This window comes from Amblyraja radiata, chromosome 17 (assembly GCF_010909765.2).
Source record: "Amblyraja radiata isolate CabotCenter1 chromosome 17, sAmbRad1.1.pri, whole genome shotgun sequence".
NCBI classification, from domain to species: domain Eukaryota; kingdom Metazoa; phylum Chordata; class Chondrichthyes; order Rajiformes; family Rajidae; genus Amblyraja; species Amblyraja radiata.
In genome coordinates this window covers 27478229-27504646 of record NC_045972.1, presented here as the reverse complement: position 1 = coordinate 27504646, position 26418 = coordinate 27478229, and the positions used below count along the sequence as shown (strand labels likewise).

Genomic DNA, 26418 nt, shown 5'->3' with positions numbered 1-26418 from the left:
TGGACAGAGGAATGGCTGATAGAGTGTAGTTTAGTTCAGTTGCATTTTGGGAAGTCAAACCAGGGCAGGAACTTCACAGTGAATGGCAGGACTCCGGGGAGTGTTACAGAGCAGCGGGACTTAGGAGTGGCTTAATGGGTGGATAGGGTGGCCATGAAGGCTTTCGGTGCACTGACCTACATTAGTCAGGGTATTAAGTATAGAAGTTGAGCCGTAATGATGCAGTTGTACAAGACCTTGGTGAGGCTGCATCTGGTGTTTTGTGTTCAGGTTTGGTCACCCTGCTTTAGGAAGGATATTGGTCAACTGGAAAGAATGCAAAGACGTTTTACGAGGTTTTTGTCAGGGCTTGAGGGACTGAGTTACAGGGAGAAGTTGGGTAGGCTAGGACTTTATTCTTTGGAAAGCAGGTGGCTGAGGAGTGATCTTATAGAGGTGTATAAAATCCTAAAGGAAATAGATAGGGTGAATTTAAAAGACACTTGGACAGGTACATGAATAGGAAAGGTTCAGAGGTGGCATGGGCTAAACGCGGGCAGGGAAGACTAGCTGAGATAGGCAACTTGGTCGGCATGGACGAGTTGGGCCGAAGGGTCTGTTTCCCTGCCGTATGACAATTGTCGGAACAAAGCCTCAGCACCCACCCTATCGACCCCGAAGGAGGAACATTTCCAGGATAGACACAAAATGCTGGAGTAATTCGAAACGTCACCCACTCGTTCTCTCCAGAGATGCTGCCTGCCCTGCTGAGTTATTCCAGCATTTTGTGTCTTCTCTTCGGATTAAATCAGCATCTGCAGTTCCTTCCTAAACATTTCCAGGATTTTCTCCCAGGCCAGTCAGTGCAAGTGGCGGGCTGCCAGCGAGCAGCGGATGATCCGATCATCATTGTCTCCCTTCGCTCTCGTCTCGTCTAGACGGTCTGACCTTGCTGCGGTGCGCAGAGACACGGGGGGGGGGGGGGGGGGGGGGGGGGGCAAACGTGGGCAGCCGGGGCCTCCTTGCACGGGGCAACCCCTCCCTGCACGAATCCCCCCTTGCAGGAGGGAACCCCCCATCCGGCCCGAGGGAACGCCCCATCCTGTAGGAGGTAACCCCCCCCCCCCCCCCGTACGAGAGAACCCCTTGAATGAGGGAACCCCTTGCAGGAAAGAAGCCTCTCCCTGCACGAGGGAACCCCTTCCCCGTATTCCAATCCCAGCTGGAATTACCGCTGCCAGCAGGATTAAAATCCCACTCCCTGCAGAATTCCCAATCCCATCCGAATTCCCAATCAGCAGAATTCCCCAGTCCTAACAATCCCTCCAGGTATTCCCACTCCCTGCTGGATTTCCCTCTGCCGCCAGGATGCAAATCGCAGCGGGAAACCCCCTCCTAGGAGGTGTCCGCCGAGGCTGTGACACCCCTGGCCGAGTGGCCGCTGTGTAGGGGCGGGCAGGGCAGGGAGCGGGCAGGGCAGGGCAAGGCCGGGGGCGGGGGCGGGGGCGGGCAGGGGATTTCTGAGAAACGGAACGCCAGCTATTCGGAGCTCGCCGGCTGATGTCAGGGCTGACTTCACTGGGCCACCGGGTATAAATAGAGCGCAGCGTGCAGCGGGCACGGCAGACAGCGCCGAGCCGGGCACCGTGAACGATCGAGCGGAGGAGAGAGAGATACAGAGCGCAGAGCCGACCCACGGGAAAGCAGACGGGCAGGTAGGAAGCTGAGGGGGAGAAGGGCCGGGGTCCGGACTCGGACAGGCGTCCTAGCCCGCACTGAAGACTCGAAACTTCGTCCATCCATTTCTCCAGTGTTGCTGCCTGAGCCGTTGAGTTCCTCCAGCATCTTGTGTCTATCTTCGGTGTTAATCAGCACCTGCAGTTCTTAGTGTTTCCATTGCATGGGACCACACCGTGCAACCTTCCCTCCGGCCCCTCGCGCTTTGGCTGGGAGACGGCCAGGAACCCCTTGTCTCCCGTTTAATGACTTACCCCAGCGGGACACAGAGCGCCGGAGGAATTCGGCAGCTCGGGCAGCGTTCGCGGAGAGAGCGGTGAGGCTTCATTCTGTCCCGTCCCCCCCCCCCCCCCCCCCCCATCGGCCTGAAGAAGGGTCCGGAACCGAAACGTTGCCCGACCCGTGATGTTGCCCGGCCCCTCCCGTGTTCCTCCAGCACGTTGTGCTTTGCTCCGGATTCCAGCACCTGCAGTTCCATGTGCCGCCCTACATTGGGTGGGGGTTGAGGGAGCTGCGGGAACGGGCGCTGGGGATGGCGGAAGGACAAGCTCCCTGGCCGGGCTGGCGTTGAAAGATTGGTCCGCGGAATTAAATGTAAACTGCGGGAACCGCAGATGCTGGATTATCGGAAAAAGACACAAAGTGCTGGAGGAACTCGGTGGGTCGGGCAGCATCTGAGGAGGGGACGGACGCTTGGGTCCAGACCAGACCCATCCTTTGGGTCGGTCCACCTCCACCCACAGATGCTGCCCGACCCCCCGCCCTTTGCTCGCCTCACTGTCTCTCTCTGCCTCCGCGGCGCTCCCTCAGTACCGCTCCTCTTACAGCGCTGTGCTCCATCACCCGCCCCCCCCCCCCCCCTTACCGAGGGGCCCCCTTACCGAGGGGTGGACACGGGTGGATTCGCGATCCCTTATTTTCTGTAAGTGTCCGGCGCCGGGTGTCGCGGGGTTCCTGTGGCGGCATTGTCCTCATTCTCTCTTGTCTCCCTCCTCCTATCCCTATTTCTCTCCCGCCCTCACCGCTTTCTCCACCCTCCCTCTCCCTCAACACCCCGTCCTCTCTCTCCCCGCATCCTCCTGTCCCTGTCTGCTCTCGCTACCTCACACTTCCCTTTCTCCCACCTCTCTACATCTCCTCCATCACCCCTTTCCCCTTCCCACGCTCTCCCTTCCCTTCCTCCCCTCTACCTCCACACTTTCCCCTCTCCTATTCCCTTTCCTCATTCTCTTTCCCACGCTTCTCTATTCCCCTTCTCTCTCCCGCTCTCTCCCCCTCTCCATTCTCTCTCTCCGTTCCTCTCTCCCTTTCATTCCATTTCTCCTCTCGCCCCTCTCCCTCCCTCATTCCCTCATTTCCCCCCCCCATCCTCTCTTGCCCTGCCTCCTGTCACCCTCTCCTCTCTCCATCCCTCTCTCCTCTCCCCCTCCCTCCCGGCAGAGCGGACATGACCCTGAACAAGCCAGAGCGGAGCCGGGCGGCGGAGCGGCGACGGTCCAGCGCCCCGCTTCAGGCGCAGCTGCACCGGCGGAGCATGCCGGTGGACGAGCGGGAGCTGCGGGCGACGGGCGAGGGTCGCCCCGAGCCGGCCCTGCCACCGACCTGGACCCCCGGCTCCTCAGACTCGGTCAGGTCGAGCGGCAGCGAGTCGGGCTCCGGCCCCTACAAAGTCCTGGTGCTGGGCGGCCGCGGCGTCGGCAAGACAAGCCTGGCGAGGATCTTCGGCGGCTTAGAGGAGGGTGAGAACCACGAGGGAGACGGCAGAGGTGAGGGGAGGGGGAGGAAGGGGGGGGGGGGGGGGGGGTAGTGGCAGAGTCCTAAGGTCGTGTGTGTACCGTGTTTGTACGTTCTCCATGTCACGGCGTGGGTTTACTCTGGGCTCCAGTTTCCTGCAACATCCCAAAGACACGCGGCTTTGGAGGATGATTGGCTCTCTGTAAATCGCCGCTGGTGTGAAGGGAGTGGATGGGAAAGTGGGATAACGTAGAACTTTTGAGGAGCGTAGAGACAGTCAGAACCTTTTTTCTAGGGTGGAAATGTCCAACACTAGGGGGCATAGCTTTAAGGTGACGGGGGGGGGGGGGGGGGGGGGGGGATTAAGGAGATGTGCCGGGCAAGTTTGGGGCAGCGGCGGCCTGGAACGCATTGCTCGTGGCGGTGGTGGAGGCAGATACGATAGTGGCGTTTAAGAGGCTCATAAGCAGGCACATTGAAGTGCATCACATGTAGGCAGATGAGATCAGTTGAACTTGGCATCATGTAGAAACAAAGAACTGCATATGCTGTATAATTCCAAAGATAGACACAAAGTACTGGAGTAACTCAGCGGGCCAGGCAGCATCTCTGGAGAACATGGATAGGTGACAAGGTCACAACCCTGCCCGAAACGTCACCCATCCTCTTTCTTCAGAGATGCTGCCTGTATCGCTGAGCTATTCCAGCATTTAGTGTGTACCTTGCTATTGTGTACAGCGCAAACATAGTGGGCCGAATGGCCTGTTCCTGTGCTGTACTGCTCTATGTTCTATGAACAGACGGAGGCATTCCGAAGTTGCGAGCGATGTTTTAGAAAAGTCTTCCTTGCCTCCTGTCCCGTCCCCAGCCCGGACTTCCCCACATTTCAGACCCATTACTGCAACTCACTCAATCTGGAAACCTGACCCTTTAATCGATTCCGTTAAAATTAGCCCTGAACCGTCTCCTGACACTGGGCAGAAAACAGCAAGGTCCGCTGGAGTTATTAATAGAACCCACAGCCTGAGATCAGGGTTTCCCCGCAAGTAGCTAGCTTGTCGAATCTGAATTGTAAATAATTAATGAACATCAAACATAACCTCTTCAGCCAGACACAAACTGCTGGAGCAACTCAGCGGGTCAGGCAGCATCTCTGGAGAACATGGAGGGGTGATGTTCCGGATCGGAACATTCTTCTTCTGAAGAATGTCTGAAGGCGGGTCCTGGCCTGAAACACCGCCCATCCTTTTTCTCCAGAGATGTTGCCTGAGCCGCAGTTTGTGTCTTTATTTGAGTATAAAGCAGCGTCTGCTGTTCTTTGCTTCTACGGTCTCCAGCGATGGTGGAGGGAGGGGTGAGGCAGTCTCAGTCTCAGGTCTGGAGAAGCAGAGGGTAGAAGTGTAATGTTGCCTGTAATCGCCAGATCCCCAGGAGGTACGGTTGTATACTTGTGGAATAACATTGGGGTTGGTGAAGATGCAAATCTGGGCGTCAGTGAGAGGATGAAGGAGAATCTGAGAAATGTAGACAGAAGTGAGGGGGTGAAGACTGCAGTCGGGATAACACGTGGTCAGTTGCAACCATTTCTGTTAAATGGTGAGATTGAGGTAGCTTGTCCCTCCTTGTATACTTCTCACCAAAACCTAGTGTGCAGATCTAGCAGGCAATTGGAGAGGCAGAAGTAGACACAACGTGCTGGAGTAACACAGTGGGTCAGGGTTGGGGTTTAAGCTGCCCGAGCGGAATGTGAGGTGCTGTTCCTCCAATTCGCGTGTGGTGGCGGCCTCACTCTAACAGTGGAGGAGGCCCAGGACAGAAAGGTCAGGATGGGGATGGGAAGGGGAGTTAAAGTGATTAGTAACTGGGAGATCCAGCAGGCCTTGGCAGACCAAGGGCAAGTATTCAGCGAAATGGTCGCAAATTGGAAAGGCAATCTATACATTGTCCTTCAATGTCAAGGGGGTTTGAGCGAGAGGTGTGGGAGCAAGCGGGAGAGAGGGGGAGAGGGCAAGGGTTCAGGAGTTCATGGCACAGGTTCGGTGTGGTGGGGAGTGTTCCACAGTGTTGCAGCACTCCGGTCTAAACACAATCTTCTTCCTTGCAGGGAATGCATTCGACAGGACAATCATGGTGGACGGGGAGGAAGCCAATCTCATGGTGTTTGACACGTGGGAACAGGTCAGTGCGCGATCCCCGTGGTACCGGTTTGTGCCGCCAGCCCAGTCCGCCTCTGGGCACACGCTATTGTGTACACACATGTACACTCACTCGCTCTCAATCTCTCTCGCGCGCTCTCTCTTGCACTATGTGTCTCACTTACACCGGTTTGTAGGGAATGGAGGGATGTAGATCACGTGCGTACAGATATGAGTTTAAATGGCATCATGTTTAGCATGGACATTGTGGGCCGAATGGCCTGTTCTTGTGCTGAACTAACTCAGCGGAACAGGCAGCATCTCTGAAGAGAAGGAGTGGGGGACGTTTTGGGTCGAGACCCTTCTTCAGTCTGAAGGACCTCAGACTTCAGAAATGCTGCCGGTCCCGCTAGTTACTCCAGCATTTTGTGTCTATCTACAGTTCCTTCCGACACATTCCTGTGCTGAACTGTTTCTTTGATGAGCCTAAAACGTGTCTCACACCTTTCTAGGACGAGAGCCAGTGTATGGGTGAGCAGTGCATGAAGCTGGGCGATGCCTACATCATTGTGTACTCAGTGACGGACCGCGCCAGCTTTGAGAAGGCGTCGGAGCTGCGGATCCAGCTGAGGAGGGTACGGCAGTCCGAGGACATCCCCATCATCCTGGTCGGCAATAAGACCGACCTGGTCCGCAGTCGTGAGGTGTCCGTGGACGGTGAGTTCCCCGCACCCCCGGCGCTCCCTCTCAGTTTAATAGAGGCACTGGCCATTCGGCCTATCGAGTCCATGCTGACCAGTGGGAACCCACCCGTTGTAACCCTGTCCCGTTGCCTTGTACACCTGAGCGATGGGGTCTGGTCCAGACACTACTTACAGCGGAAAGACAAAACGTGATTACAATCGAGCCATCCGCAGAGTACAGATATAGGATAAAGGGAATAATGTTTAGTGCAAGATAAAGTCCAGTAAAGTCCGATTTAAAGATAGACCGAGGGTCTCCAATGAGGTAGATGGTAAGTCAGGACGGCTTTCTAGTTGGTGATAGGATGGTTTCGTTGCCTGATACCAGTTGGGGAAAAATATCCCTAAATCTGGAGGTGTGCGTTTTCACACTTCGGTACCTCTTCTCCAATGGGAGAGGGGAGAAGAGGCAGGAGCCGGGGTGAGACTAGTTTTGATTATGCTGGAGGCCTTGCCGAGGCAGTTCTTAAACAGTCGGTGGGTCTGCCTTCACCTCTCCTCCCAGCAGTGTCTTCCGGGTACTCGCGCCTCTCTAATCCCCCCCCCCCCCCCCCCCTACCCCAAAGCCCCATCCTTCAGTTTATTCTATCTCTGATCTGGGAGGCAGTCTCATGCTGATGGGTTATAGGAGCAAAATTAGGCCGTTCAGCCCATCGAGTCTACTCCGCCACTCAATCACGGCTGATCTATCTTTCCCTCTCAACCCCATTCTCCTGCCTTCACCTCCATAACCCCAAACACCCTTTAAAATCAAGAATTATGAGTTTTAAAAATTTCCATTCTGATCAGGAATTAATATCCTGCGGTCTGCCCTGTCTGTCTGTGATGTCCGTCTGGATGTTGTCTACCCGCCTGCCATGTCTGTCTGGCATATCTGTCTGTCTGATAGAAACAAAACCCTGGAGTAATTCAGCGGGTCAGGCAGCTTCTCTGGAGAAGGTGATATTCTGGGTGGCGACCCTTCTTCAGACATACCTATTCATTTTCTCCAGAGATGCTGTCTGACCCCCTGAGTTACTCCAGCTTTTTGTGTCTATGTTTGGTTGTAAACCAGCATCTGTAGTTCCTTGCTACATGTGTGTGTGTGTGTGTGTGTGTGTGTGTGGATCTGTTGACGATCTGTTGCTGACTGTGTGTGCTGTGCTGTGCTCCCCCAGAGGGCAGATCGTGTGCCGTGGTGTTCAACTGCAAGTTTATCGAGACGTCGGCGGCGCTGCAGCACCGGGTGCGGGAGCTGTTCGAGGGCATCACGCGGCAGATCCGCCTGCGCCGGGACAGCAAGGAGGACAATGAGCGGCGCCAGGCCAGTGGCCAGCGGCGGCAGAGTGTGGGCCAGAGGGCACGCCGCTTCCTCGGCCGCCTGGTGGCCAGGAACAACAAGAAGATGGCCTTCAGGCAGAAGTCCAAGTCCTGCCATGACCTGTCGGTGCTCTGACCAGCGACTGGTGCCCGCGGCCCTGCCTCTGACCTCTGACCTATTCACAGCCCTGCTCTGACCTCTGACCTGTCCACAGCCCTGCCTCTGACCTCTGACCCGTACACAGCCCTGGCTCTGACCTCTGACCCATTCACAGCCCTGCTCTGACCTGTTCACAGCCCTGGCTCTGACCTGTCCACAGCCCTGCTCTAACCTCTGACCCCTGACACGTACACAGCCTGGGTCTTTTTTTTTGTATAAACCAGTATCTGCGGTTCCTCGCAATGTTTCCATGTTATCCCACTCTCTCACCCACTTCCCACGCAGAGGCCAATTAACCTACAAACCCGCACGTCTTTGGAGTGTGGGAGGAAACCGGATCACCCAGAGGAAACCCACGCGGTCACAGGGAGAACGTGCAAACTCCACACGCAGACAACACCCGAGGTCAGGATCGAACCTGGGTCTCTAGCACTGTGAGGCAGCGGCTCTACCACTGTGTTGGGGCTGTGGCGCTGGGGGGGGGGGGGGGGGGTGGGGGGGGAGTGAGTGGGGCATTTGGGGACAGTGGATAAAGTGAATAGACACAGACAGAGCCCAGACCCTGGTCTAGTGAATTGACCGACACAAGTTGTAGTCGGATCATCAGAGCTGTGCGTCTGTGCGAGTTTTCTGGAGTTATAGGCGGAATACCAAAGAGGGGTCCATCGACCCGTGAAGTGCGCAGGCTCGTACATCGCGGGCAACACTGGGTCATGTCTGGTCTTTGTGAATAACAGCAATAATGACACCATCACCGCGGTTCACGGAGAAACCCACTCGTTTATTTCTGTTTCATATTATTGTATTCCAATGGTTTCCTAACTGTTTACATATCAATTTTTGTATTTAAAATAAAATTTATTAAGTATTGCAATATGTGTGCTGATTTTTCACGTGTGTCGAAGATTGTTCCCGATGTTGGGGAAGTCCAGAACAAGGGGTCACAGTTTAAGGATAAGGGGGAAATCTTTTCGGACCGAGATGAGAAAAACATTTTTCACACAGAGAGTGGTGAATCTCTGGAATTCTCTGCCACAGAAGGTAGTTGAGGCCAGTTCATTGGCTATATTTAAGAGGGAGTTAGATGTGACCCTTGTGGCTAAAGGGATCAGGGAGTATGGAGAGAAGGCAGGTACAGGATACCGAGTTGGATGATCAGCCATGATCATATTGAATGGCGGTGCAGGCTCGAAGGGCCGAATGGCCTACTCCTGCACCTATTCTCTATGTTTCTTTCAGTGGGAAGAACAATTATGTCACACTTGCTCCATATTGGAAACAGTCATTAAATCGGCAGTGTTATCCCACAGACGTTAATCCAGCTCCCTCACACCATGCCTCAGTAACCTCTCTCTCCCAGCGCCCTGTCTGTATCTCGGCCAACGTTAATCTAGCTCCGTCAGTGACCCGTCTCTCCCAGCGCCCTGCGCCACTGACTGCATCCCCACCCGCGTCATCCAGTTTATGGATCGAGCTGCGATGAGTATCAGCCTTTTACAAAGTGCAGTCATGACTTGTCAAATCTGTCATTGAACACACAAGAGTACAACACAAGGACAGGCCCTTCGGCCCACAGTGTCCGTGTCGAACATGATGCCAAGTTTAATCTCATCTGCCTACCCCTCCATTCGCTGTATATCCATGTACCTATCCAAAAGTCTTCCAAACGCCACTATTATATCTGCCTCCACCACCACCCCCGGCAGCGCGTTCCAGACCCCCACCTGTGTTTAAAAGGCTAAAAGATCTGGGCTAAAAGACATTTGTATGTATACATGGACAGGAGAGGTTTAGAGATCATCTAAACACCAGCATCATATCTGCCTCCACCACCAACCCGAGGCACACACTGTCCTCTGTGTAAAAAACCTTGCCCCACACATCTCCTTGAAACTTTCCTCACTTCACCTGGAAGCTGTGCGTCGTAAAACAGCCACGAGCTCCTGGGGGTTTATGGAGAGGCTGAACATAAAGCAGCACTTCCCTTTTCATAGAAAATACTGACACATGGATGGTGAAGTTGCCTCTGTTTGTGGGTATGAATGAGCTCTGGTCCTGCCCTGTCCTGTCCACCCTCTCCCTCCCCAACACTCTGTGCTTCTCTCTGTATCTCTGTTTCCATTTGCTGTTTGTGTTTCTGTCTTTCTCCCACACTCTTCCCCTTCACTTTTTCTATTTGAACACAAGTCATGGTCTGATCAACCACGGCTGGGTCGCCTGGGTGGGGGTGTCTGATGTTGAAAGACCCGAAACACCCAATGACCCCAGATTACATCATTGATGATGTGTCAGGAGCATCAATAGATGTATTGTCATCAATCTCTTGGTTTCTTTGGCTTATTCTGTTCCATTCTTGTTCTCTCTATCTCCCCCTCTTTCTCCTGCACTCTCTCTTGCCCCCTCTTCTCTCCATATCTCTCTGCCCTACACTCTCTTCTTTCACTTCCATCTCTCCCCTTTCCTCAGTCCACCCTCTCCCTATTTCCCCTTTCTCTCTCCCCCCTTCCTCTCTCCCTCTCTCTGCCCCTCTTCCTCTCCCCTCTCGGTCCCCGCTGCTCACCCCCTCTCCCTCTCCCTCTCCCTCTCTCCTCTCTTTCTCTCTCTCTCTCTCTCTCTCTCTCTCTCTCTCTCCTCTCTCTCTCTCTCTCTCTCTCTCTCTCTCTCATCTCTCTCTCATCCCTCTCTCTCTCTCTCTCTCTCTCTCTCTCAATTCTCGTCTTTCTCATCTTTTCCCTCTCTTCTCTCTCCCTCCTCCGCCTCTACTCTCTCTCTCTCTCTCTCTCTCCCTCCTCCTTCCCTCTCTCGCTCTCTCTCTATCTTCTCTCTCTCTCTCTCTCTCTCTCTCTCTCTCTCTCTCTCTCTCTCTGCCACCCTCTCTCTCTCTCTCTCTCTCTCTCTCTCTCTCTCTCTCTCTCTCTCTCTCTCTGCCGCACCCTCTCTTTCTCTCTCCACTGTTTATTTATTTTTCTCTGCTCGCCCCTATGTTGATGTGCTCACAGTGTGCACATTGGCTCCACTGGCCAACGTTTATTTCCCATCCCTTGGTGCCCTTGAGCAGCAGCAGCAGCAGCAGGACTCTGTCGTCTGCCGTCCGCGTGGCATCGGTGCCCACAGCTCGGCATAGCTTTGGCACAGCAGTGACTGGGCGCGGCTGCCAGTTGCCCATGGTCCTGGGCCACAGACTCACGCACACCAAGAGGTGAGGAGGCTGTGGCAAACGGCATCATGTAGAGGGAAAACTCGTTACTCTGTCTAACTCTCTACGCTGGTGTCCTTGGCTCTCGCTCATGTCCTGTGTCTCCCCTTCTCGGGCCATATCTCTCTCTCTCTGTCACTCTCTGACTATCTCTGTCCCGGTCTCCCCCTCTATCTCTCTCCCTCTCTGTCTCTGTCTCTCTGTCTGTCTCTGTCTCTCTCTGTCTCTCCATTGCTCTCAGTCTCTCCCTCTCGTTATCACCCACACTATCTTTCTATATTTTTTCTCTCTCTCGTTCCATTTATTTCCCACACTCCTTCCCTGTGTGTGTGTGTGTGTGTGTGTGTGTGTGTGTGTGTGTGTGTGTGTGTGTGTGTCTCCGTTTACCTCTGACACACCTTTTCCCTATCCTCCCCATGTCCATTCCATCTCCCCTGTTTTATTCTCTCTGTGCCTGTTCCCCCTTTGTATCCAATACCTCCTGCTCCCCCCCCCCTCCCCCTCTGATTCTCTCTTCTGGAAAATCAAAGATGTGTCAGCTGTGTGGGGTGTGAAATAATAAAATAAAAAGAACCAGTGTGGTGACCATAGGATTGGTCTGGTCAATGATTAACGGTGAATTATAAGAAGGTTATAAGAAGGTTTTCACACAGTTGCTGGACTCGCCGAGAGACAGGTAAGACTAGTTTGTCTGGGTGCTTTGTTGTTGATTACTTTAAGACCAAAACTAAAAGTGAGCGGAGGCGTGAAGAGCCGTTGGAGTGTAGCGGAACAGAGAGGGAACTGGAAAGTAGATAAAAATGCTGGAGAAACTCAGCGGGTGAGGCAGCATCTATGGAGCGAAGGAAATAGGTGACGTTTCGGGTCGAGACCCTTCCTCATACCCTGGGAAGTGATCAGCCAACTGTACCTGTTCAACCTGACACCTCGTGTACAGGGAAATCCTGACTGACGCACCATTATAACCAGTTTAGTTTAGTTTATTATTGTCACGTGTACCGAGGTACAGTTAAAAGTTTTTGTTGCGTGCTATCCAGTCAGCGGAAAGACATAGAAACATAGAAAATAGGTGCAGGAGTAGGCCATTCGGCCCTTCGAGCCTGCACCGCCATCCAATATGATCATGGCTGATCATCCAACTCAGTATCCTGTACCTGCCATCTCTCCATACCCTCTGATCCCTTTAGCGACACAGGATTGCAATCAAAATGTCCACAGTGTACAGATACAGGATAAAGGGAATAACGTTCAGTGCCAGTAAAGTCCAATTAAAGATAGTCCGAGGGTCTCCAATGAGGTAGATGGATGGTCAGGACCGCTCCCTACTTGGTGATAGGATGGTTCAGTTGCCTGATAACAGCTGGGAAGAAACTGCCCCTGAATCTGGAGGTGTGAGCTTTCACACTTCTGTACCTCTTGCCTGATGGGAGAAAGGAACAGAGGGAGTCACCCAGGTGAGACCAGGGTGATTATGCTGGTGGTTTACACAAGGTTCACGTCTCATCTGCCAACATTTAGGGGAAATATTCAGAATCTTTGCACTAGAAACTTTGACGTGAGGAGATTGTTTTCTCTGGAGCGTTGAAGGCTGACGGAAGACCTGGTAGATGTGTATAAAATTAAGAGAGGCATAGATGGGGCAGACAGAATTTATTTTTCCCCATGGTGGAAATGTCAAGGACTAGAGGGGTCAGCGTCAAGGCCAGCAGAGGAAAGTGTAAAGGAGGCGTGCGTGGCAAGTTTTTTACACAAAGGGTGGTGGTGGTGGATGCCTGGAACATGCTGCCACGGATGGTGGTGGTGGAGGCAGATATGATAATGGCATTTAAGACATTTTTAGACAGGCACATGGATGTGCATGGAATGGAGGGGTATGGAGCAGGTGAAGGCAGAGGGGAATAATCTAACTTGGCATCATGTTCGGCACGGACATTGTGGGCCAAAGGGCCTGTTCCTGTGTTGTACTGTTTAATGAATAGTTATTGGAAGTATTTTTCGAGAACAAGTTTACTTGGGGTTTCTTTACGATGAAAAAATAACCACGTGAGAGCAATTTTGTAGTTTACTGAAGCGGTTTTATAGTTTGCGTTACAGTTTGTGTTACAACCAAGGTCACCCTGGATCCAAGTAATTTGTTGTGAAGCTATTTTGCTGCTGCAAGACTAAGTGGAAATAAAACTGAACAGGAAGGAAAATACAGTGTAAATGGATGGGAATGGCTCAGATTAGAGAGAGAGAGGGAGGGGGGGGGGGGAGAAGTGAAACAAGAAGGGGTGAGAATGAGCAGAAAATGAGGAGGTTATGAGAATGAAACATGAGCAGTGAGGGAACAAGTGAGATGGAGAGAGAGGGAGAGACAGAGGCATACTGACAGAGAGAGAGAGAATGAACAAGGAGACAGTAAGGGGGAAGAGTGTGGACAGAGGGAAGGTGAGATTGAAGGTCAAAGGAGAGGGAGAGAAGGTGGAAATGGAGAGAAAGAATGAACAAGAGGCTGACAGGTGGAGCAAGGGAGAACAGTACTAGGAGGAGAAGAGGCAGAGGGTGGTAGTAAGGGAGACAGGGAAGGGGGAAGTTGTTATAGATGGATAAAGAGAAATATAAATGAAGGAGAGTGGGGGAAAGAGAGAATAATGAAAGATTGGGAGAGAGAAAGAGGAAAAATGAGATAGAGAGGAGAGAGGGGGAGTGGATAGGGTGAGAGAGGACTGGGAGAGGGAGAAAAGAGAGTGGAGGAGAGAAAGAGAGGCAGAGGGGAGCGGGGGAGGGAGAGAGTGAAAAAGAGAGGGGAGTAAGAGAGCGAGAGGGAGGAAGGGTAGAATGAAGGGGAGAGAGGAGAGGAAGAGGGAGTGGAGAGATAGCGGGGAGGGAGAGGTTTATGTGAGGAGTGTGGAGTTGCTATGGTTCTGCCGTCGGTACAAGGTCGTTGCTGGGGTGTCGGTGAAATGGCCGCTGCTGGTTTAAGGCCCGCCTCCACCAGGCCTGAGCCTCGTGTCTGACTCTCGCTCATGTGCCTTTTCTCAGGGTTTACTGAACTTCCGTCCTCACCGCCGGGACTCACAGGCAGCTGACGTCACCCCCCTCCTCTACACCCAGCATAATGACTGCAGCGGGGGTCCCACACTGCAGCCAGGTCAGTAACCCCCACCCCGCCCCTCCAAAACCCCTCTATCCGCACTAGATTCTATGTCGCTCTTCTAGGGAGATGCTAACTGCATTTCGTTGTCTCTGTACTGTACACTGCACAATGACAATAACATTTGAATCTGAATCTGAATCTAGAGAACTCACCACACTGCTGCCCAATGTCACCACCAACCTTTCTCCTTTCATTTTCTGTCTCTTTTTATCTCTCTTCTGAGACTTTTACCAATTTTTCTCATGTCTGTTGTTGGACTTTTCTGTTGAGCGGCAATCGGTCCTTTGGCTTGTAGGTGACGCCGCCTTTCGGGTAGGTGGCGTTTCGACAGAGCGGTCATTCAGTAAGTTTGCTTTTAGGCGACGCAGCTTTTCGGTTCGTTTGCATTCAGGCGTCCCGCCCTTTTGGTTAGTAGGTGTTTCGTCTTCGGACTCTTTCGGTTTATTGACATTTCGGCCTCATTTCCATTCGGTTCTTCGGCTTCGACTGTCCGCGCCACGTCCAGGTACCACTGGAGCTGTTCCTGCGAACTGACTCTCCTCTCCTCGCCCAGCCATCTTTGTGTTCCTGGGCTGCCTCCTGTAGCCGACCTTGAAGGTGCTGGAGGCATTACCCCAGTTCACCCTCCCATCGGCCCAAGCTCCTCGCTTACTCCAGGGCTTGTGGATTGCCTCTAGTGTGTAGGGAGCGGGTGAGAAAGTGGGATAACAGAAAACTAGTGTGAACGGGTGATCGCTGGGCGGCATGGACTCGATGGGCCGAAGGGCCTGTTTCCACACTGTGTCTTTGAATTAAAACATCGTTGGTTAATGCTCTGGAGACGAGGGTTGGAAATTGGTTGCTAAGGCGTTTGTTTCCGACCAGGTGTGTGCGCTGATGACCCTGCTCGGAGTTCTGTCGACAGCCACTGTTGTCACGGTGCCTGAGAACTACGACGGACACTTCCCCTGGTTCCTGGCAAAGGTGAGGGGTCATCACCAGAGGGCAGCGAGTTGGCACAGCAGGGAGGGAGCTGTGGGCACGGTGCTGTGGGCACAACACACATGTTGTGGGAATGCTGTGGGAATGCTGTGGGAATGTTGTAGGAAAGCTGGAGGAGCTGTGGAAAATGTGGGAACTGTGGGAGTGTGGTGGGATCTGTGGGCATGCTTTGGGAATGCTGTGGAAACTGGGAATGTGGGAACTATGGAAATGTTGTGGGAGCTGGGAATGCTATGGGAATGCTGTGAGAACTGGGAATACTGTGGGAACCGTGGGGATGCTGTGGGAACTGTGGACTGGGCATGTTTTGGGAATACTGGGAGAATATTGTGGGAATTGTGTGGGAACGATGTGGGAATGTTGTGGGATCTGCGGGAACATGGAGCTCCTGCTAACCAGCACTGGAATTCCATGAGTAAAGGCTCCCAGATGTGAGTTGTGGGAGAAGACGGGGGGTCAGGAACTAACGAGGGGCAGTGCGGTGGTGCGGTGGTGGGAGTGGTGGGGGGGGGGGGGAGGTTGTATTGTCCCCAGGGTGAAGAAGTGGGAATGAGGGGGCGGGGTGGGAAGAGGTGAAGGGTGGGAGAGGGGTCAAGGTACTGCCTCAGTGTGGGTGCACCTTTCCCGCTCCAGGTGGAGACCAACACCAGTGGAGACTTCAGACTGAGACTGGAGGACGATTACAACGGGACTTTCGGGATCGAAGGGCAGACGTTCCTGTTCTCCCGCTCCTCCTTTGATCGGGAAGAGAGGGGCAGCTACGAGTTGCAGGTTGGTGGCTGGGGATGGGAACTCTCCCTTGATACTGGTCTGGCAGGATTAAGGATCGGGTGCTCTTTCCTTAAGATTAGTGTAGTTTAGTTTAAGGTAGACAAAAATGCTGGAGAAACTCAGCAGGTGAGGCAGCATCTATGGAGCGAAGGAAATAGGCAACGTTTCGGGTCGAGACCCTTCTTCAGACTGATGTGAGGGTGGGGGGGTGTGAAGAAGAAAGGAAGAGGTGGAGCCAGTGGGCTGAGGGAGAGCTGAGAAGGGGAGGAGAAAGTAGGGACTACCTGAAATTAGAGAAGTCAATGTTCATACCGCTCCTCCAATTTACAGTGGTCCTCAGACCATGGTGGTCTCGCCATGGAGGAGGCCCAGGACAGAAAGGTCGGATTCGGAATGGGAGGGGGATTTGAAGTGCTGAGCCACCGGGAGATCAGGTTGGTTGGTTATTGCGAACCGAGCGGAGGTGTTCGGCGAAGCGATTGCCAAGCCTACGTTTGGTCTCACCGATGTAGAGCAGCTGACATCTAGAGCAGCGGATGCAACAGATGAGGCTGGAGGAGGTGCAGATGAACCTCTGCCGCACCTGGAAAGACTGCTTGGGTCCTTGAATGGAGTCAAGGGGGGAGGTAAAGCGACAAGTGTAGCATTTCCTGCGGTTGTGAGGGAAAGTGCCCGGAGAGGGGGTGGTTCGGGTGGGAAGGGATGAATTGAGGTACAAGATGGAGGCGCGGGCAAGTCTCGAGAAAGCAAACGTGGCTGTGGTACCAGGTCTGGGTTAGGATGTGGTCGTGGAGTTGGAGGGAAGGGGGAATCACAGAGGGGGGGGAGGGGGGGGCAGTGAGAGAGGAGGTCGTTAAACTGTTTCGGAGGGAGGAGGTTTAGTTATTAGTTTAGTTTAGTTTAGTTTAGTGTAGTTTAATTCAGGGAGAATGTACAAACTCCATACAAACATCACCCAAGGTCAGGATCGAATCTGAGTCTCGGGAGCTGTGAGGCAGCAACTCTACCGCTGCACCACCATGCTGCCCCTTCAGTTTAGTTTAGTTCAACTCTGCATCTACACTTCACGCTGCCTCGGCTAGGCCACTAACATAATCAATGACCAGTCTCGCCCCGGTCACTCCCTCTGCCATCAGACAAGAAGTACAGAAGTGTGAAAACTCACGCCTCTAGATTCGGGGACAGTTTCTTCCCAGCTGTTATCAGGCAACTGAACCATCCTATCACCAACTAGAAAGCGGTCCTGACCTACCATCTACCTCATTGGAGGCCCTTGAACTAATTTTAATTGGACTTTATCCTGTATCTGTACACTGTGGATGGTTGGATTATAATCATGTACAGTCTTTCTGCTGACTGGAGAGCATGCAACTAAACGCTCTTCACTGGACCTTGGTCCACATGACAATAATAAATAGTTTCGTTTAGTTTAGAGATACAGCATAGGAACAGGCCCTTCGGCCCATTGAGTCCACATTGTCCATTGATCACTGTTCACACTAGTTCTATGTTATCCCACTTACTCATCCATTCCCTATAAACTAAGGACAATTTTCAGAGGCCAATTAACCTACAAACCTGCACGTGTTTGAGATGTGGGAGGAAACCGGAACTCCCGGAGAAACCCCACGCAGTCACAGGGAGAACGTGCAAACTCCACACACACGGTTCCCGTAGTCAGGATTGAACGTGGGTCACTGGCGGTGTGATGCAGCGGCTCTACCCGCTGCGCCACTGTGGTGGTTTACACAAAAAAAGAACACAAAGGAAATACACAAAGTGTTCAGTGGGTCAGGCAGCAGGTCTGTACATGTGACAATAATAAACCTCACACTTGTCACTCCTGACTCTACACATCCTGCTCTAGGTTGCTGTGGTGAATGATGAGGGTGCACAGCTGGACCAGCCCGTGTCGATCACCATTAACATCACCGACAGGAATGACAATGCTCCCCAGTTTGAACAGGACACGTTTCTAGCCCGCGTCTACATGGGAGCGCCTGCAGGTAACCAAAAGGTTTCATCGCATTGCCTGCGCCTCTGCATTTCATGCATCTGTCCATTCCTTTGTCTCTGATCTCCCTCTTTCCCCTCCCGCAGCCCAGCGACAGCCCTCGCCTCGCCCTATCATAGATATTCCCACCGCACCATCCCCTTGCCCACCCTCTCAGCAGTTTAAGATTTTTTCTCTTATAAAACTTTGGCAAGGCTGCATTTGGACTATTGCGTGCAGTTCTGGTCGCCCCATTACAGGAAGGACATGGTGGCTTTGGAGTGGGTGCGGAGGAGGTTCACCAGAATGATGCCTGGATTAGAGGGTATTAGCGACAGGGAGAGGAGGGACAGACTTGGATTGTTTTCTCTGGAGTGCCGGACATGTTGCTGTTAATGTTCGCACACACGCATGCATGCACATACATGCACACACATCTACATGCATGCATACACCCATGTACACACATATGTACACATCTCACATATGTACACACGCAAACACTCATGCACACATACTCACACACACTCTCTCACACACACGCGCACTTTCTCTCTCACACTCTGTCTCACACTCTCTCTGACACACACACACTTACTGTGGGGAGATTAACAAGCCAGCAACAATCTCTGCTGGTTTCCCGGGAGACGTGTCTCATTGATGCATGATCACCGCTCACAGCCTCAGCCATTCCTGCCGCTAAACTGTTAATATTTATGTAAAGCAGCATATAATTTGAAACGTTAGACAGATGACTGTTGAGGTTTTATGTTCAGGAATTGAGTCATCAGATGTTAGTCTTGTGCCCGTGTAGAACTGAGCAGCACCATTGCTCTACATTTCCTTATGACACAGAGAGAGAGGCCATTTGGCCCATCGAGTCTATGCAGACTCAGTGTTCCCATCACTCCCATTCCCCTGCCTATTTTCACTCTTAATACAACTCCTGTGCCCTCAAGTCTCCTACCCCTCACCTACACACTAGGGGTAATTTACCGAGGGCAATCAATTAATGAGCATTTTGCTCATCTTTGGGATGTGGTCGGAAATCAGAGCATCCGGAGGAAACGTTTGTGATCACAGGGCGAACGTGCAAACTCCACCCAGACAGCACTCGTGGTCAGGATTGAACCCTGGTCTCTGGGCTACAAGGCAGTGACTCTGCACATAGTGCCTCCCATCTCTCAGCATAAAGAGTAGATTTATGAGGATGTTGCTGGGATTTGACGGCCTGAGCTACAAGGAGAGGATGGGCGGGCGGGGGGGGGCTGAGGGGTTGTATAAAATCATGAGGGGAATAGATAGGGTGAATGCACAGAGTGTATTCTTTCCCAGGGTAGGGCAATGAAGGAAAGGAATAGGAACCCGAGGGGCAACCTTCCCACACAGAGAGTGGTGGGGATATGGAATGAGCTGCCGGAGGAGGGGAATGTTTAACCACTTCTTAAGGGAGATATTTCTCCTGATCTCTGTTCTCTATAGAAACAAGAAACTGCAGCTGGTGGTTTACGAAAGAAATACATAAAATACTGGAGTAGCTGAGAGGGTCAGGCAGCATCTCCAGATAATATGGATAGGTGATGTTTTAGACTGAAGTTGGGTTCTGACCTGAATCGTCACCTGTCCATGTTCTCCAAAGATGCTGCTTGACCCGCTGAGTTAATCCAGCATGTTGTGTCTTTCTTTGGTAAACTAGCATCTGCAGTTCCTTGTTTCTTTAGAGGGATATCTGTTCTAATGAGAGCTCGACCACTTGGTGCCTTGACTGTGTTTCTCTCTCTACAAATGCTGCTTGACCCGCTGGGTGTTTCCAGTAGATTCTACTTTTGTCTCGGGTTTGGGGCAACTGCGGTTTTCTGAGCCGTGACCCTGTGCCCGCGTGGGTTTTCTCCTGGTGCTCCGGTTTCCCCCCACACTCCAAAGACGTGTGGGGTTGTAGGTTATTGGGAGGTAGAGGCGTGGTTTTGGGAGGGGCTGGGAGGGGGGGGGGGGGGGGGGGGGGGGGGGGGGGGGGTTGTCCTGCTGTAACCCCAGGCTGTCTGTGGTTGCAGGGTACAGAATCCTGAAGGTAGTCGCAAGTGACCGGGACGATGCCGAGACACCGAACGCTGATCTCCGCTACCAGATCATCAGCCAGCAGCCAGAACTGCCCTCAGACAACATGTTCCAGGTCAACCCGCAGACTGGCCACCTCACCCTCACCACAGAAGGTAACGCAACATGGAAGATGGAACATAGAACATGGGACATAGGACATAGAATATGGGACATAGGACATAGAATATGGAACATAGGACATGGAGCATGTAACATAGATCATAGGACATAGAATATGGAACATGGATCATAGGCCATGGCATATGGAGCATAGGATAGAGGACATGGAACCTTAGTCTAGTTTAGTTTTTGTCACAGGTGCCAAGGTACAGTGAACAGCTATTTTGTTCTGTGCTATCCAGTCAGCAGAAAGACTATACATGATTAAATCGAGCTGTCCACAGTGTATAGATATAGGATAAAGGGAATATTTAGTGCAAGATAAATTCCAGTCAAGTCCGATTAAAGATAGTCCGAGGGTCTCCAATGAGGTCAGGACCGCTCTCTAGTTGGTGATAGGATGGTTCTGTTCCCCTTTGAACAGAACATGGAAGATCGACCCGAAACATCACACATTCCTTCTCACCAGAGATGCTGCCTGTCCTGCTGAGTCACTTCAGCATTTTTTTGTCTATCTTCGGTGTAAACCAGCATCTGCAGTTTCTTCCTACACATCAATCTGGTAAACCTCCTCAGCACCAAGTGCTGTCTGCTTTCCCCATGGACAGCGTTGGTCCAGTGCTGTCCATAGGGGAGCAGAGGCAGTGGCCTGGTGAGGAGCCAGGCAGCAGCACAATGTCTAAAAACTAGCAATGCACATGCTGGTTTATTCCAAAGATAGACTCAAAGTGCTGGAGTAACTCAGTGGATCAGGCAGCAACTCTGGACTACATGGATAGGTGACATTCACAAGGTAACTCAGTGGGTAAGATGGCATCTCTGCAGAACATGGATAGGTGACGTTTCACAGAGTGCTGGAGTAACTCAGCGGATCATGGCAGCATCTCTAGGGAACATGGATGGGTGACGTTTCAGTTTGGGACACTTCTTCACACCCGAGGCATAAAGCACAACATGACAACGCTAGCACACGCACACATGAACACACCGCACACACAAACGCACATGTGCACACACACACACACACACGCACACGTGTACACACAAACGCACACACACGTGTACACACAAACGCACATGTGCACACACACATACACATGCATGCGCACACACATGCATACACACATGCATACATGTACACACAAACACACATGTGCACACAGACACATGCACACACACGCGCACATGTGCACAAGCACACACACACTCTCACGCGCACACACACACGCGCACACACACACACACACACACACACACACACACACACACACACACACACACACACACACACACACACAGAGAGCAAGCGGCTGCTTCACACTGGGCCACTCTCGTGTTCAGGGCTGAGTGTCACACACACAGGATGTGACACCGTCTCTCTGCCCCTCGCTGATTCACCGCGGCTACATAATAAGGTTTTACCCGGGATGCTGCTGGTGACGTGCGTTACGGGAACAGGAGGCAAGCTGTCTCCTTGCGGCAGAGGCTGGGGGTGGGGGCGGCAGCTGACACATGCTTTGTTTAAACAGCGGGGGCTGGAAACGCCGTCAGTCTCTGCCTGAACGCACACAGGGTGTTCCTCTCCATCACTCCTGCTCCCTGCAAGTCAATCAGACCAGCGTTGTGTGAAGATTGTTCTCAGAATAAAAGGACGTAGCTTTAAGGAGATGAGGGGGGAATTTCATTCGCCAAAGGATGACATTTTTGTTGAATTGCCACAGACGTCTGTGGAGGCCATCAATGGGCATTCTAAAAGTGGAGATTGACAAGTGTTTGATTAGTAAAGGGGTCAGGGGTTATGGGGAGAAGGCAGGAGAATGGGGTTGAGAGGGAAAGATAGATCAGCCATGACTGAATGGGGGAGTGCTCTGGTTTCCCCCACACTCCAAAGACGTGCAAGTTTGTAGGTTAATTGGCTTCTGTAAAAATTGTAAATCGTCCCTAGTGTGTAGGATAGTGTCAGTGTACGGGGTGAAGGCTGGCTGGCATTGACTCGGTGGGCCGACAGGGCCTGCTTACGCACTGTATCTCTAACGTAAACCTGGTTGTGTGTGATTGCAGGTGCTGCCACACTGGATGCGGACATAGCTGACCATTACCAGCTGGCCATACAGGTGAAGGACATGGGCAACCTGAGCCAAGGCCACTACGCACAGGCCCACATCCTTATCAACGTGACACAAAACACCTGGGTCCCCCTCAGCCCCGTGTCTGTGCGCGAGAACCACGAGGGTCCCTATCCACTGCCTCTCTCAAAGGTGAGGACCCTTCCTCTCCACTAAGGAGCATAAAGACAGCTCCTACACCGAGGTAAACCAGCATCTGCAGTTCCTCGTGTCCACCTTTTAGATAGGCACGTGGACATGCAGGGATTGGAGGGATGTGGATGATGTGTGGGGAGAGGAGTTTAGTTTAGTTTATTGTCATGTGTATCGAGGTACAGTGAAAAGCTTTTAGTTGCGCGCTATCCAGCTCGCAGAAAGACTTTACAGGATTACAATAAAGCAATCCACAGTGTACAGATACAGGATAAAGGGGCACAAAATGCTGGAGTAACTCAGCCGGTCAGGCAGCATCTCTGGAGAACATTTAGATGATGTTTTGCACCAAGACGATTTTTCAACTCTTCTTACATTGAGGTAGTAGCGAACAGTCATACAGAATAGAAACAGGCCCTTCAGCCCAACATGCCCATGCTGACCAAAATACTCTTGAAGCTAGTCCCACCTGCTCGTGTTGGACCCACATCCCTCTAAACCTTTCCTATTCGTGTACCTGCCCAGATGTCTATTGCACGTTCTGGTGCATGGCTTTTTATGAGGACCAGTGTGGTTTCCCCCCCTCAGTACCAAAGTCCAGATCTGCAGGGCATAATAGTGAGGCCTCGGGCTCAAACACACCGGACCCTGGAGCCAACCTCCGATACAGCATAGAAACAGGCCCTTCAGCCCACCAAGTCCACGCCGACCAACCATCTCCCGTTCACACTAGTTCTATGTTATCCCATTTTCTCATCCACTCCCTACACACTTTACAGCAGCCAATTCACCCACAAACCCACGTGTCTTTGAGATGTGGGAGGAAACTGGAGCACCTGGAGGAAGCCCATGTGGTCACATGCAAACTCCACACAGACAACACCCTAAATGAAATGAAATTAAATTAAACTGAACTGATTTCAATTAAACTAAGTTAAATTAAACTAAATGAAATGAAACAATATGAAACAAAACAATCTTAAACTAAATTAACTAAAATTAAACTAAACTGAACTGAATGGAATAAAAGTAATTGAAGCAACATGAAACTAAACACTACACTAAACTGAGCTGTTGAGTTGTCAGCTCCACAAATAGAACAAGAGGTGGTGGTGATCATGGAGAATGAGGGGAGTTAGCTGAGCAGCGGCTGGAGGTCTGAGGGACGGTCGGAGGTTGAAGGGTCGGGGGTTGAAAGGTCGGGGGTTCAAGAGCCGGGTGTCGGCGGTTGAAGGGTCAGGGGTTGAAGGGTCAGGGGTTGAAGGGTCAGGGGTTGAAGGGTCAGGGGGTTCAAGAGCCGGGTGGCAGGGGTTGAAGGGTCAGGGGTTGAAGGGTCGGGGTTTGGAGAGCCGGGGGTCGGGGAGCTGGGGAGCCGAGGTTTGGGGGCGGGTTCGGTGCGACTAGGAGCAGCAGCTGTTTGCTCTGGGCATGGGATTTTTTTCACTGACACTAAAGCTGGAGATGGATCTAAACATAGAAGAAGCAAGCAGTGGAACGAAGCAGAGCTGATTCCAGGCAGAAAACCCAATAAAAGGTTATTTTCCAAGGGGCGTTCGGTGGGATTTTCCGGGCGGTTACCCCGGGAGATGCTGGCTTCCCTCTTTCTCGCCAACTCTCCCCTCACTTCCCTCCCATCCCTCTCCCCTCCCTTTCCTCTAGATCCTCTCCCCTTGCTCCTTCCTCCCCTCTCCCCTTCCCTCACCCCCTCTCCCGTTCTCTCCCCCCTCTCTCCCTCCCCTCTTGCCTTCTCTCATCCCCTACCCGCTTCCCTCCCCCCTCCCCTCCCCCCTTCCATCTCATTCCTCCCTCACTAGCCCCTCCCCCTTCCCTCCACTCACCCCACCTCTCTTTTTCTCTCACTCAATAAAATGTTCATCCTAAATCCCCAGCCGCCCTCTAGAAGTGACTGCGGTCTCCCACCCTCCACTGAACGTCCCTCACTGCGGTAGGGGAGAGAGTCACAGAGCAGTACAACATGGAAACAGGTCCTTCAGCCCATCTTGTCCATGCCAACCAAGCTGGCACTGTCATTGCCCCATTTGCCTGCATTTGGCCCATACTGTAGCTATCTAAATACTTCCTATCCATGTATCTGTTTGAGTGAGAGAGAGAGAGATAAAGGGGGGAGAGAGAGAGAGAGAGAGAGAGTGTGGGAGAGATAGTGAAAGAGCGGAGAGATAGACAGAGTGAAACATAGAGAGAAGAGAGAGAGGATGGGAGGGAAGGGGGGAGAGGGGCTAGGGAAGAGAGAGTGAATGATGGGGAGGGAGGGAAGGGGTGAGGGGGCGAGGAGAGGAAGGGAGGGTGGTGAGGGTTGAGGAGAGGAAGGGGGGGAGGTGGGTAAGGGCATGGAGGGAGGAAGGGACGGAAAGGGGGAGTGAGGGAAGTGAGAGGTGAGGGGAGGGAAGGTAGGTGAAGGGAGGGTGAGGGAGTGCGGAGATGAGCGGCAGTGAAGGGGTGAGCAGGGGGATGGCGTGCGCCGGGGGGGATGTCCAGTGGGGAGGGGGTGACCTCTCCGTCTCTGTCCCCGTGTCCATAGGTCCGCTGGAACGGGGAGCGGGTCCGCTACCAGCTGGAGTCGCAGCCCCCCGCCCCCCACGGGCTCTTCACCATCAGCGAGCGAGGAAGCATCAGCCTGAACCAGCCCCTGGACCACGAGGAACAGCCGGAGGTAAGCGGCAGACCCGCGGAGATCACTCACACATTGGCCTGTGCTGGCCCCGTGGAAACAAGAGTGCAGCTCTGGGCCCAAATGAGACTAGCCCAGTATGCTAATGTGGTCGGCATAGACAAGGTGGGCCGAAGAGCCTGTTATCACACTGAACACGGACACAGGCCCTTCAGCCCAACTTGTCCAAGTTGGCAAACTGGGCTAGTCCCACTGCCTGCATTTGGCCAATATCCCTCTACACCCTACCCATGTACCTGGTTGTGTGAGAGAGAGAGAGAGAGAGAGAGAGAGAGAGATAGCGAGAGAGAGTGTGTGAGAGAATGAAAGAATAGAGAGAGAGAAAGGGGGAGAGAGTGAGAGAGAGACAGAGAGAAAGAAAGGGAAAGATTGAAAGAGGGGTGAGATATACATAGAGAGATACAGAGAGAAGAGAGGTAGAGTGAAAAAGAGAGAGAGAAAGAGAGAGAGAGAGAAAAAATGAGTGACCCTTTAATCATGAAGGAAGAGTGAGGATGTTTCATGTTGGGGCGGTGTGTGACTGGGAGGAGAGCATGCAGGGGGGGGAGGGGGAAGGGGGGAAAACAAGTAACATAGAAACATGGAAACATAGAAAATAGGTGCAGGAGTAGGCCATTCGGCCCTCCGAGCCTGCACCGCCATTCAATATGATCATGGCTGATCATCCAACTCAGTATCCTGTACCTGCCTTCTCTCCATACCCCCTGATCCCTTTAGCACAAGGGCCACATCTAACTCCCTCTTAAATATAGCCAATGAACTGGCCTCGACTACCCTCTGTGGCAGGGAGTTCCAGAGATTCACCACTCTCTGTGTGAAAAAAGTTCTTCTCATCTCGGTTTTAAAGGATTTCCCCCGTATCCTTAAACTGTGACCCCCTTGTTCTGGACTTCCCCAACATCGGGAACAATCTTCCTGCATCTAGCCTGTCCACCCTCTTAAGAATTTTGTAAGTTTCTATAAGATCCCCCCTCAATCTTCCAAATTCTAGCGAGTACAAGCTGAGTCTATCCAGTCTTTCTTCATATGAAAGTCCTGACATCCCAGGACATGCAGGGGTTGGGGTTTCAAGGGGTAACAGGTGAGGTTTGTCACATGTACTGGCAATGGAACATTGAAGTTCTTGCTTGCTGCCATTTAACAGGCCTGTAAATGCCCTGAAAGTGGCAACATCTAGACAGAGCGGTGAGGAAGGCATACGGTGGGTGTATGCTTGACGTCATCGGTCGGGGCATTGAGTATAAGAGTCAGGATGTCACTTTGCTGGTTTAAAGGACTTGGTGAGCTCTCATTTGGAGTAGAACGTGCTGCCAGGAGTGGTGGTGGAGGCATATATGAGTGGCATTTAGGAGACTCTTAGATAGTGACATGGATATGCAGAGAATGG

At 52.4% G+C, this 26418-nt stretch overlaps 2 protein-coding genes across 3 annotated transcripts in view; both read left to right on the top strand.

Moving 5' to 3' along the window:
• The first annotated feature begins 1514 nt into the window (after positions 1-1514).
• On the top strand, positions 1515-8017 carry rrad (RRAD, Ras related glycolysis inhibitor and calcium channel regulator). Of its 2 annotated transcripts, none has more exons than XM_033035891.1 (5): positions 1515-1694; positions 3157-3455; positions 5555-5628; positions 6098-6302; positions 7486-8017. In XM_033035891.1, the coding sequence occupies exons 2-5, from the start codon at positions 3164-3166 to the stop codon at positions 7761-7763; spliced, it is 849 nt and encodes a 282-aa protein (XP_032891782.1). In that variant the 5' UTR covers positions 1515-1694; positions 3157-3163; the 3' UTR covers positions 7764-8017. The 2 variants fall into 2 exon arrangements, with proteins under 2 accessions (XP_032891782.1, XP_032891781.1); XM_033035890.1 differs by having other exon boundaries at positions 1519-1694; positions 3157-3482; positions 7486-8014.
• A 2839-nt stretch (positions 8018-10856) lies between these two features.
• Positions 10857-26418, top strand: part of cdh16 (cadherin 16) — a 35376-nt gene continuing 19814 nt past the window's right edge. The window contains exons 1-8 of the mRNA XM_033035889.1: positions 10857-10986; positions 14008-14116; positions 14987-15085; positions 15737-15874; positions 17742-17880; positions 19919-20077; positions 22146-22342; positions 24882-25013. Of these exons, the coding sequence (XP_032891780.1) occupies positions 14084-14116; positions 14987-15085; positions 15737-15874; positions 17742-17880; positions 19919-20077; positions 22146-22342; positions 24882-25013 (897 nt within the window). The 5' untranslated portion in view covers positions 10857-10986; positions 14008-14083. The remainder of the gene's footprint in view (positions 10987-14007; positions 14117-14986; positions 15086-15736; positions 15875-17741; positions 17881-19918; positions 20078-22145; positions 22343-24881; positions 25014-26418) is intronic.